General features: G+C 35.3%; 1 protein-coding gene and 1 long non-coding RNA gene across 3 annotated transcripts; both read right to left on the bottom strand.

The window, feature by feature from the left end:
• Positions 1-2,321: 2,321 nt before the first annotated feature.
• On the bottom strand, positions 2,322-10,015 carry LOC127836411 (uncharacterized). Of its 2 annotated transcripts, XM_052363038.1 has the most exons (4): positions 9,914-10,015; positions 8,387-9,446; positions 5,065-5,196; positions 2,322-2,633 (listed from the first exon to the last, which is right to left on the bottom strand). In XM_052363038.1, the coding sequence occupies exons 3-4, from the start codon at positions 5,189-5,191 to the stop codon at positions 2,428-2,430; spliced, it is 333 nt and encodes a 110-aa protein (XP_052218998.1). In that variant the 5' UTR covers positions 5,192-5,196; positions 8,387-9,446; positions 9,914-10,015; the 3' UTR covers positions 2,322-2,427. The 2 variants fall into 2 exon arrangements, with proteins under 2 accessions (XP_052218998.1, XP_052218997.1); XM_052363037.1 differs by lacking the exons at positions 8,387-9,446; positions 9,914-10,015 and adding an exon at positions 7,251-7,404.
• Positions 10,016-10,564: 549 nt separating this feature from the next.
• On the bottom strand, positions 10,565-13,055 carry LOC127834343 (uncharacterized). Its single transcript, XR_008027873.1, has 3 exons — positions 12,924-13,055; positions 11,747-11,832; positions 10,565-10,609 (listed from the first exon to the last, which is right to left on the bottom strand). It is a non-coding gene; the product is annotated as an uncharacterized LOC127834343 (long non-coding RNA).
• Positions 13,056-13,181: the final 126 nt, after the last annotated feature.

Below are 13,181 nucleotides of genomic sequence, written 5' to 3'. Positions count from 1 at the left end.
TTCGGCTTACTTTCCTTGAGTACAATTACTATTTATCACCCTATTAGACACTTAATTAGCTTACTTAATAAAAAATTTCTTAATTCTAAAATTTAAGTCCAAAGTCTTATTTCTGGTCAAAATAAGTTAAATATTTTATTAATTTAGACGATGAGGGTTAGTCAGTTTGATCATTTTCTAAATAATTGACTTACGTGGTTGCTCATATCACAAGGTCAGAACCTTTATTTTCACTGCTTCGAAAACAATACTTAATCAACTTTCACAAATTAATTTATGAGATTGGGATGTTCTTAATTGTTAGGAATCATTAAGATTTGCATCAGCCTACCACTTTACCTTGTATTCGCTTTTCCTCTTGTTTTGATATTCCAAACAATACACCACAAATTATTGAATTTAAATTTGATTCACTTAAACATACAAAAGATTTAATTATAACTGAGGTTTGAAAACCTTATTAAATTACCTGTATTAGTTGAATTCACATCGATTCATATAAAATACCGATAACTGCACATATTATGAAATTAAATATAAATATCAAATTAAATATATGATTTTCTAAACATAATAATGATTATTATATCAAAAAGCAATTTTCTGATTAGGTAAACATTTCTTTTACCCGGATGTAACTCCAAAGGGGCAACTCAAATGTTGTAGTTCTTATTTGTTTATTAATCTTAACACAAAGAAAAGAGGTCAAAGATAATCCGAAGTAAAATCCAATCCGAGTCAAGTAATTCTATTTAATCCGGTTAATACAACACGTCCTTCCCACACGACAGTCACACACGACCTGGATGAAATTATTCAAAATGGGTATACGACGTATGAAATGTAAACTTTTATGAAACAAAACGCGACTTGTGTAGTCTAAATGCAAATGTTTTCGTTGCCAATATCGTCTACAATGATTGTAAAATGCTTTCAAGCTGTTCCTGTTGATTGATCCGAAGACTTTTGAAACTTTTTTTGAAAAAAAAAATGTATTACTCGTCATACGAAGCCATTGAGCATTATGACAAGACGGCATAAACAGGTTCCATATATTTCAAGCACTTATAATATTATCGTTATGACTAGCGCTGTGGTGTAGTGCAAATATGAAACAAAAAGCAGCTACCATAGGCACAATTAACCCACCAACACTACCAGCGACAGTTTTCAAAAACGTTTTTTTTTAAGTCAGGGTTCGTCATTCGATGTTCTTTTACCAGACAATACCTTACAAAATGAGTCTTTTCAACCATCTCCGATTTAATTGGTCTTTGATCGCATGTCAACATAGGGGATTCGTGTCCACTGTTCGCCCATTTGATGTACACAATTAAGTGATCGCTTGTAACAGAAATATCATATACCGTTAAATATATTCTTTCAAATTTTGCCTCACTCCGGTATATATATATTATTTGAAATTTTGCCTCAATCATATTTTGTGTTCTGAGTAATGCTAACCAAATATGAAACTACAGTTTCGTCCAAATTGTTGCACACTACAAGTCGAAAACACTTGAAAGTTTCCCTATTGTTTTCACAGCACCAATTCGCACTATGTAAAATTTACCATTGTATTGTTGTTGATGGTATCTTGATTATCATGCAATTGTTGGTATCGCTACGAACCCACTTTTAGTAACAAGTAGCATGTGTATCCGTGGTATCGGCCTTCTTAATGAATACGTCTAAATTTTTAAGTGAAAACAAATATAAAAAGCACACATTTTAAATGTAAATCTATAGTTAAATGTGTATTCTTGGACATAAAAACGAAAACTGCATTTAAAGCAGCAATGTTTTGACCAAATACGGGTAAGACTTAGATCCTTGTAGTTATCTCTATCGTGTAAAATGTGCCTGAAAATATCGGAACTTCTGATTGGTTGCAAAGGTTTGTTTATATGCGCATGTGCTTGCTCTTTAAATAGTTTCTTAATGGAAAAACGAACCCTTTTTTCATGTTTTTCTGATTTTTTTAAAATGTTTTTTTTCCACAAATAATACATTTGATAAACCTACTTATAAACCATAGCACACAAAACAATTATGTGTTTCGTAATTTAAATAATCATAACATCAGTCAGGAGTAAACATGACCTACTTTCCAATGAAAACATGAAAATAATCGTCGTTATAGTCGTGTGTATCGTCGTGTAATAAACAGCAACTAAATTTAAACGTCTAAAAATTAAAAGAAAACAAAATTAACAGTTCAGCATGTATTGAGGGGGTTTCGTTAAATTCTCGATACAATGAGGAAGGTCGATACCATGAGAATTAGTTATACTATCAAGCATACCTGTATATAACTTCACTACATTTATAAATTTATTGCATAAAAATACCCGCAAAAATTCAAATACCATTTTTATACAAATTGCTTGTCATGACAACTTAACACGTAAAATGTACACTTAGCAACTAAAACATGCGCGTCAGTCCCAGACTTCCAACCACCACTGTTAACAGAGAGGCCACAATCATGCCGATGATGCCAGGTCGATGAACATTGGCAGGGTTGCACATGTCTCCGTTGCAGGCGCACACATTTCCGAAGTAGCTATCGAAGCGCCCCGAGTTGCACGTGTTGTCGTCGAGTTTCATGGACAGACAGCCTCGTTTGATGTCTAAATACAGCTTTTAATTAAAAACGTTTGTAGCAAACTCTGCCGATACTTGTATAACTACGTTATTTATTTAACAGAGCCCATAGAGATTAACATTTAAAAGTCAAATGGTGCTATACAAATATTTATTAATGTACCATATTTCAGCAATAACTCGACAACTTTTCACGGTGCTGATACCGAATGGCAGTTCAGGTCATGTCTTATATGCTTCGCACGAGTGGGAATTTCAAAGTATGCCCTTTGTGTATTGCTTCGATTTCTGTGCAATCGATCAGTATATTCAGTAACGTTCTTACACATGACAACATAGTATATTTGAAATCGTATACATTGTTACTGTACATCATGCATGAATAGTTCGATTACAAGTCACAGGTGGAAGTAACGTACCCAGGATAGTGTTTTTCATATATATATTTTTAGGAGCCCAATATATTCAAATAAATATATAAAATCATGTTTAATGAGAAAAAAATTGACAAAGAGCCATGAAAAAAAATCCCCACCCTCTGATATTGAAATCATAACAAGGTCATTAACTAGAATTTATCATAGACCTGTCTTCGCGGGCCGCAAAAAAGTCAAAAGTAGCTTTAATCAAAAGCATCCATTGATCCTCCTATGGGCTATTGGACAACCTTTCAAAAAAAGTTCAATTTAAAAAAATCTGTCCAGCCGTTAACTCACAGTCGGTCGAAAACCGAGCAATATTTCGAGTCCGTTTGTCAACCCGAATAAATCTTCTACAGACTTTCAAACAATATTTTTGAGTTTTTGGCCCCTTAATCGATAGCTTGCGTCCTATTCCTTTAAAACAACGAGGCGTGTCAAATAATGCATGCATATGCAACCACTTACCCCTCAAAACTTATTCCAATACAATCAGAATGATAAGTATTTTTCATTTATTTACATTTATTAAAACATCGTTGTTGTTGTTGATTGGATATTTATGTGCCTGGCTCTGTCAGTGTAATTCACTGCTAAGCCGGGTTCAAGAGCGATGGCTACTTTCGTTTTCAAGTAAATCAAATTTAGACTTAAAACAGTTGTTGCAAAGAAAATATAAACTTTTGGAATAAGTTTTTATGGGTAAGTGGTTGCATATGCATGCACTATTTGACACGCTTCGTTGTTTCAAAGGAATAGGACGCGAGCTATCGATTAAGGGGCAAAAACTCAAAAATATTGTTTGAAAGTCTGTAGAAGATTTATTCGGGTTGACAAACGGACTCGAAATATTGCTCGGGTTTCGACCGACTGTGAGTTAACGGCTGGACAGATTTTTTTAAAGTGAACTTTTTTTGAAAGGTTGTCCAATAGCCCATAGGAGGATCAATGGATGCTTTTGATTTAAGCTACTTTTGACATTTTTGCGGCCCGCGAAGACAGGTCTATGATAAATTCTAGTTAATGACCTTGTTATGATTCCAATATCAGAGGATAGGGTTTTTTTTTCATGGCTCTTTGTCAATTTTTTTCTCATTAAACATGATTTTATATATTTATTTGAATATATTGGGCTCCTAAAAATATATATATGAAAAATACTATCCTGGGTACGTTATTTCCACCTGTGTTACAAGTGTGTAGATAAATAAAACGGATTTGCAAAGCATAAAGAAAATAAAAAAATACTTCCAGTATTTTACTCGTGTATGCTGAGTAGACCGTTTAACCCAAAAGAGAGGTAAAACTGCGTGGTGTTAGATATACGCGTATGAGTATTTTACCGATCTAGTGTCATTGATATTGCACGAAGAACGACAATCCGAGAATTGTGTCCCGTCAGTATGTCTTTAAACAAGTGTGTTTCGGGAGGTTACTGTTTTTTGTCGATAAATGAATGTCGAGTGTATTTTGTCTGACATGTGTTTTAAACGTTAGCAGCGAACAATATATTAGCATATTTGACTAACCATGTTCCGCTAGATGCGCATTTTTGACCCGTTTGGAGTCCCTCAGAAAATCTAAATTAAGTTAAAGAGCTATCTTAATAGATCCAAGTTTTAAAGGCATAGTTTCCAATCCAAAGATACTGATGAGCCGCAAACATCATACAACCGGAACAGACTCCGAGTAACTCGTAGGACGTTCTGGTTGTATGCCGGTTGAATTTAGTCATTTTAACCCATTTATGCCTAGCGTCTAGAAAAAGGCCTTGGCAAACAGCGTAGACCCATATGAGACGCCGTATGATTCGGCGTCTCATCTGGGTCTGCGCTGTTTGCTTAAAAGAATTTCTGTAAGAAATATTCTAAATATAGAAATAAATATACTAGACATCCCTAATTTTGGAAATAATTTGATCCAAATTTCAAGAATGGGAGAGTCCACTAGGCATTAATGGGTTAATTTTGCATCTGAGCGGGAAAGGATTAAGAAGATCTAACACGATGATATCGTGAAAAGCTGAACGTATATTTACACTGCTCGCCCTCCTCGGAGCGTCCCTCCAGGGTGTAGCAGCTTCCATCACAGTCCACCATGTCGAATTTGCCAATCTTCATGTCACAATCATAACACTTCGCACACTGCTTCTTCTTCTGCGCCATGTACCCTGTATGCAACGAATCAAAATCAGTGTATGTGTGTAAGTTTATAATGTCGTTCCGCGCCTGAGGCTGCATTACGTGTCGACCCGGAGTGTACCCCAGCACTTCAACCTAATTAACTTACTAGACTCACGAAATTATAACCGAATTTTGAATTATAGCGGCAATTTCCAGTCATTTAGTGTATTCAGGGTTGTTACTAAACGGTTTTCAATGTTAGATGGGTCTAAAATTGGGGGGGGGGGGGGCAGAAGTACCAGGAGAAACCCGAACAACCTGTCATAAATGGTGATCACCAACCCAGCCAAGCTCACATGCTTTCGGGGACGGGGCTTGAACCTGGGTCGTCTAAGTGACAAGCGCATGTACCAAACACTGCGCTTACTGGACAGCTACGAATCGAAATCATCCATACAATTCAATTCTTATATCCAATGGTTGACCTATTTAAGCCTAGTGGACTCTCCCATCTTTCTAAATTGGATCAATTTATTTCCAAAATTCGGGATGTCTAGTATATTTATTTCTATATTTAGAATATTTCTTACGGAAATTCCTTTAAGCAAACAGCGCAGACCCAAATGAGACACCGCATTATGCGGCGTCTCATCTGGGTCTACGCTGTTTGCCAATGCCTTTTTTCTAGACGCTAGGTATAAATGGGTTAAGTAAGCGAAAATAATAGTTAATACAGGTGCGACAAAATATAAGAGCATGTATACATACAAGAGTATTGTCTAAAGCAGTTTATACTTTAATATGTATGCCTAAAACACTGTAAGATTTCGAAATAAAGTATTTTTCTGTTGATGAATCGTAATAGACCGTTGATGCAATTGTCATTACATGATATGATTGAATATACAGTAGCTTGTACACGAGGGAAGCCTCTGACGTCCTGGGAAGTATTTTTTAATTCAGCTTTTAAGCTCGTTCTGGGAAAAGTCCGCACAGGCTAATCAGGGACGACGCTTTCCGCTTTATTGGAATTCTTCGTCTAAAGGAGGTCTTTTGTAAATGAAAATCCAGTGAAGGAGAACAGTTTTGTCCTTGAGTGGCCTGTGCGGACTGTACAGGCTTATGTGCTACGAAACTTTACGCACATGCATTAAGCCCAGTTTTCTCAAAGCGAGGTTCATTTATAGACCGACACTATTATCACCGTTAGTAGAATTACGAATATATGTACAAAGCCTCTGACGCGAAATTAATAAGTATAAAGGATTACGCACTTGCGATCGAATTCTCTTGGCATTATCGATTTGATTTACAATAGTAATGTCTTAAATCATGTGGGAAATATTATCGTTTTTTTGTGAAAATTAACAACAACAACAACTGCACTTGAACATTTTTTTAATACAATTCATAGGTTGGAGTTTATTCCTGTTGTCTTACGTTTTAATCAAATTAAAATTAATTCCGATTTTAAATTTGTATTAAGTCTATTTGATCCTGTATAATTGTGTAGCCTGTCATTAGATAAATGCCTAGCCAAATAGTATGATTATCGTAGTAAAACTAAATATTAACAACGTTAAATGTATAAAACAAGTGTCGAACCTCAACGCAAAGTACAGTATAGTAATAATGCGAATCTCGTTCTGCGAAAACTGGGCTTAATGCATGTGCGTACAAGTGTCGTCCAAGATTAGCCTGTTCACTCCGCTTAGGCTAATCTGGGACGACATTGTTTACTTAAGCGGATCTTCATTTATAAGAGAAATTCTTTAAACGAAAACTTCTATAAAAGCGGGAAGTGTCGACTATGATTACCATGTGTGGACTCATTTCTGTTTACAAGCACCAAACTATGTGTTCTGTCGTGCTATGCTTTATGGTTCGCGGCTATTTAAACTCGAACAAACGCCATCGTTGTTTTATTCAAGCGTATCAGAACTGAAAATCGTTGTTTTTGGCCAAGAACAACTTAAATACTTGTTTTCCTTAAGTACACAGGTAAAGACAACAACATTACTAAAATTTAAACAATATAATTGTAATTATGTCGAACACAAGAATTAATTTACACAAAATATGCAAAATGACAAACACTCACCCGAAAACAGCGAAACCGCGCAAAAAGATATTATAATCGCTCGGTTTATGATACCTTTCATTGTAAATATTTTCACAAATAAAACAACTGAACGAACAACGGAGTCGATGTGTTATTTGTTGGCTTAAACGCGGATGTACAATGTTATAAGGACGGAAAGGCCATCAACCACTCGACATTCGCATTTGATTTCGGAAAAGCAACTTACAATCAGGAAATAAGGCAAAGGCTGTTGTTCAATTCAATTCAGAAACACTTAAAGGGACCTTTTCACAGATTTTGGCATGTATTGAAGTTTGTAATTAAATGCTTCATATTGGTAAATGTAAGCATTGGATCTTAAAAGCTCCAGTAAAAAAAAAACAAGAATGAAGTTAAGGAAAGAAAAATAAGTAACCCTCAAGTGGGCTCGAACCACTCACCCCTGAAGTAAAAGTCCATCGCTAAGACCACTCGGCCATCCGTGCTCATACAATGTCTCTTATATCTTACATACATCCTCGTAGTATCACAAAACATAACGACAACAACGAAACTCTCCAAATTATTCATACGCTTCGCGTTGCAACGCTTTATAATTGTCAGGCTATGACATCGCAAAAAGATGCATATAATGGATATTTTAGAGCATGGTAAATGTTCACCATTCCTGTTTCCTCACAAATATCATAACTACAACACAAATTTGCGAATCTGATTTTTTTTAATATTATCGATTCACCAGAACGTGAAAAGGCCCTTTAACAAGAAAGTGATTTTTTTCATACTTCTTCTGACTTAGCTAAATTGTTCCCACGTATTTGTCAGCCAATCAAACTTTTTGTTTTAATTAACCCCTTACCGGTTTCACCAGGGGTTTAGGGGCAATAGGTATACCATCAGCCTTGCATGTATGTGTGTCCGTCAGTCTGTCCCTCCGAAAATATGTTCCTGCAATTTCTAAAAAAAACTGAACTCAAATGCAACTCAAATGCAATGCCACAAATATGCACGAACATGTTTTCACAAGAGGTCAAACGTCTGTTCGCTGTAACTACGTCCTTAATAAATTCCTCTTTTTATCAGTTTGTCTGTCTGTGCGTTCCCATTTACTAAAATATTGTTATTAATACATTTAGATTTGCATCTTGGCTTACACGTTCGGCCTTGTGTTTTCTGTATGTCTCTCTGCAAATCCTTTCCTTTCTTCAACCGGCCGTGTGAATTTCCGTCCGAAAAAATCGAAAAAGAAAATGTAACATATCATATAATTGGAGCCTGTAATTTCTAAGGAAGCGTTTTTCTTTATTTTAATAAATGACTGCATGTTATAGTGATAGTAAGAGATCTGTTCTTCAGATGTATCTGCAGTTGCATTTGGTATGTATACGCTACAATTATGAAGGGCAATGTGTGTATTATGCAAGACCGTTCGGATCCACCAGAGGCCCAAGATTATGACAGTGTTTCTATATTGATTTTTTAATTTGGCTTGGTATTGTTATAAGGCTATTTTTGCCTTTTGTATGTTTGTCATTTGATAGTAATATTATGCATAAACCTTCGTTTTTATAAATGTCAAAAGCAAAGTGACTTTTACTATAATCAGCGATACAAAAACCATTACAATGAGTTCATTTTGAGATACGTAACATATAAATTGGTGTGCACATGAATTGCAATGTGACGATAATATGCACAACCTTTTTATCAGAGGACAGTGGTATGGCAAATTTGAAAATCCAGATCATAATATGGTTGTGCTTAACCATTTGCCACTTTGATATTATTTTGACGCATGTGTAGTCCCATAGAAAGTTATATTTACCTTTCTTAATACCTTTCTTTAGACTAGTTACTGATTAGCAGCAAACAACATACCATGTATACAAATTATTAAATTGATCACAATACTGCTCTTACAAAAAGTATTTAGGTCTCATTTATTTCAGTTTTTTCCGTTCAGCAAGTTAACCGTTAGGTCGGTACTTAATGACGTCGTTAAGACGTAGGGACGACCAGTTAGTAAACTATCGAATACGCACTCAGCAAGTTAACCTTAGACAGTCCGGTACACATCCGCAGTACACGGGACACTCGCGCCCTCGGATGGTGTATTGGACGATATTCGTGCCCACACAGTACGGGTCGTCCGGGCTTGTCTCCGGACACGTGTGACGGAGCGCCTCCACGGTGGAGCAACACCAGTGCTTGCAGCTGTAGGTCACAATATACTTAATATTTTCATATGAATTTCAATATAAAAGGGGCAACTTTAAGCGAAAATAAATGCAACATTTGCACATTAAGACCGTTAACATACTTTATCTGAAAGAGCATTCTTAGCAGAGTTGATTTAAACTGAAAGAAATAAAAAGGTATGTCATGTAAATTGCAAGAAATAACTAGATCTAGACACAATTCAAAAATTGTTGTTTTTTTTTCGCCTTTTTTATTTCTACCATTTTTTAGTTTTATGTTTAACAATAGTCTCTAACTTTATCATTCTTCAGTGATTAAGTAGAGAACATCTTTGCTGACCCTATGACTATATCCATAAGATAGAACCAGAACAACTGTCTAAAGTGTTATTTTAAACATGCCTTAAATACGTCCGAGTTAAAAATGTTGATTTATTTAGAAAGTACAGCCTTACATGACTCGATTATTGAGTATAATGTAACCTGCGCAGACACTGGAAGCCGTTTTCGGTCTCGTACTGGTAGCTCGTCACACAGTCGATGGACGGCTGGGGCGGACACGGGGGCTGCCCGGGGCACACATCTACCAGAGGGCAGAAACAGATTGGTGTTTTTAATGTCGCCAGAATATTTAGCTTAATTCATTAGTGACCATACAAGATATATTTTTAACAAGCGACATAAAAACGAGCGGAACATATAAATCAATGTACGTTGTATCATAATTAATCTGATACTTAAACGATATTTAATGTTTTTTTGTGCTTATTGATTTTATACGGATAACTGCCCCATCGCGATGTCATTTTGTTACAATTTAAAATAACAAAATGTAATATAAAGACAAAAACGTCAATTTTGTTTATTGCGATTGATATTCCAATATTAAATAACTTAAGTAGTTTTAGAAGTTTGTTCTAAACAAAAAAGAACACATATGAGATACTTCTAAAAGTACTATAATTACGAAATTACTTAAATAAAATAAAATAGTTAAAATATCTTTGTAAATATGTTTGTTTAATACGACCTTTATCCGTTGCCTTTAAAAAGTAAAATATTAATAGATAAACCGATTTTTACACGATAACAAATTGTTTGCAAAGAAATCAAACAGTTATGTTACCTTACTATTTGATGGCAATGTCGTCGGGACAGTCGTTGTGCTGCTATTTTGCCCTGAAAATGCATTTTATGAAGATAGCGTTTTGCATAAACAGTTTTGGTTTATTTTTGTCTGACTTGCTGTGCGTTTTTTGCATGAATCGTTTCTCTTTACACAAATTTGCTTGTTTTCAACTCACAAACCTGTGAGAATAGCACTTGTATCAACGTAACATTTTGTTGGTGCGTGTCATCTTTTTTATCACTAGCTTTTTTCAGTGCGCCTCGGTGTTAGTTATGCTATTCGTTTGAATATGAAACGGTCGTAAGATGAAATTTGTACAGTTGCCTGTCCGGCAATTGTCATACATCCGTGCACATAATAAAATCAGTTTAATACGAAGTTTGAAATCTTAACCACTGAATCTAACATGTAACTCAGCCACTGATCTTTCTGCAGTTAGTTTAAACATATTTAATCGATTACATCGAAAGCAGAAGGTGTAAAGAAACAATCTGGGATAAAAAAACCTGTGTAGAACAAGATCTGAAGAACGCCCAAAAGTGGGGATCGAAGTCGCGACCACCTGGTCGTGAAGAGGACACCATATACACTACGCCACGGCGACATACCTTCTTATTGACAGAACACAACGAATACCGGTTTTAACCAGATAATATGAGTTGCGTTCTGAGAAAACTGGGCTTAATCCATGTGCGTAAAGTGTCGTCCCATATTAGCCTGTGCAGTCCGCACAGGCTAATCAGGGACGACACTTTCCGCCTAAATTGGATGTTTGCTAAGAAGAGACTTCATTTAAACGAAAAATGTCATAAAAGCGGAAAGTGTCGTCCATGATAAGCCTGTGTGGACCTTTTGACAAAACGTAATATCGAAAAGTAATGTATTATTTAAATTGTAAAATATAAACACTGAAATCATGTCACCGCTCTAGTTCTTTTAATCCTTCGCAACAAAAATCCAAATCCTTTTATATTGACATATACACGACGGTATAATCTCTTTAATTATGAAAACATCAATTATTATATCGACATGCACTTGCTGTCTCCGCAAATTAATAGCCAAAATAGCAACACACTAAATAACTAAGTTTAAACATAATAAATGAAGCGGTGAAACAAAATATATGAACATATATCTGAATTTTCTTTATAAACAGTGGATGGCCAATGTCAAAAATAAAATACCATGAATGGATCCGACGAGGATAATTAATACAACGACGTATGAAAGCAGAAGACGAAGCATTTGTGTGATACATCCGGCGTCGAAACTGGAAAAAATAAATATGAATCTCTCTGGTTGTGAAGCTACTTACCAGTACAAAGTTCCGAACCAAAGAACAGCGTATTAAAGTGAACTAATTGCACTCGTTGTTATAAAAGGTCTTCCTTAAACATCACAATGTCAACAACAAACTTGACAGAGATTAATACACACCATAACTGTCTCCATATTTTAATGGTATTTGGCTTGCGGATTGGCCAGCATGTGGCACATGTCAAAGTGCACAAAATGTTACAAAGTCACAGTATGTGGCTTTCAACAGGCATAGTGAACAATACGTTTATTTCCTCCAAGTAGCGATCTTTACTTTGTAGGAAAAGAAAATATAAGTAGATACATTCTTCAAGCAAACATTTGAAACAGACAGTTTATATGAAAAGGGTTATGCATCACACAGTCATGTGTGAGCATTCCCACCATTTAGACCAAGTAGCATGTCGTTGTTGTAGTTGATTCTGCTGCTGATAATGATGGATCTGGAGCTAGACTGATTAAAGTCGCCTCATACTGTTCATAAAATGGTAGTTTAATATTTTACTTGATTTATTTTATCATATTGTATTGCATTGGTAATCAATACTGTCTTGGGAAAGATACAAAAACGAATAGCTATTTAAAGCAATGCATGGATGAAAAGTAGTATATTAGATGAATCACTATGTTTACATTAATAGCTATGTATGTATAATCAGCTCTGTATGTATAATCAGCTATGTGTGTATACTCAGCTATGTGTGTATTATCAGCCATGTATGTATATTCAGCTATGCATGTATAATCAGCTATGTATGTATAATCAAATATGTATGTATCATCAGCTATGTATGAATAATCAGCTATGTATAGATGATAAGCTATGTGTGTATATTAAGCTATGCATGTATAATCAAATATATAAGCATGAATAGCTATGCACGTATCAATAACTATATATGTACGTATGTACGTATAAACGTATGTATACAGTCGCAAAGTGAACACATCATATACTAGTTAATGAATTAAATGTTGTAGTAACTAATATAGCTTTCTTCTTTACTTTAATATGGATTTTATGTGTTAACCGAATGAACTTACACGAGATTGTGTAGTATGGTTACATACATTGATTTGAACCACTGTTTGAGGTTGATGCCATATGGTACGAACGCCCTAGATAAGGCACTCGTAACGGCAAGTATCTACAGGCGTACAAAGGCGACCCTTTAGACATCCATGTATCTATTACATCGCCGAACGACAGACCGGCAAGTCACTGGTATGGTTAAGAACTTTGCACATTTCTTAAGTATGTTTCCTGAAGAGCTCTCCAAGTGGGGTCTGAATTAAGGACAA

This window comes from Dreissena polymorpha, chromosome 6 (genome assembly GCF_020536995.1).
Source record: "Dreissena polymorpha isolate Duluth1 chromosome 6, UMN_Dpol_1.0, whole genome shotgun sequence".
Classification (NCBI taxonomy): domain Eukaryota; kingdom Metazoa; phylum Mollusca; class Bivalvia; order Myida; family Dreissenidae; genus Dreissena; species Dreissena polymorpha.
This window is presented reverse-complemented; position numbering and strand designations above follow the sequence as displayed.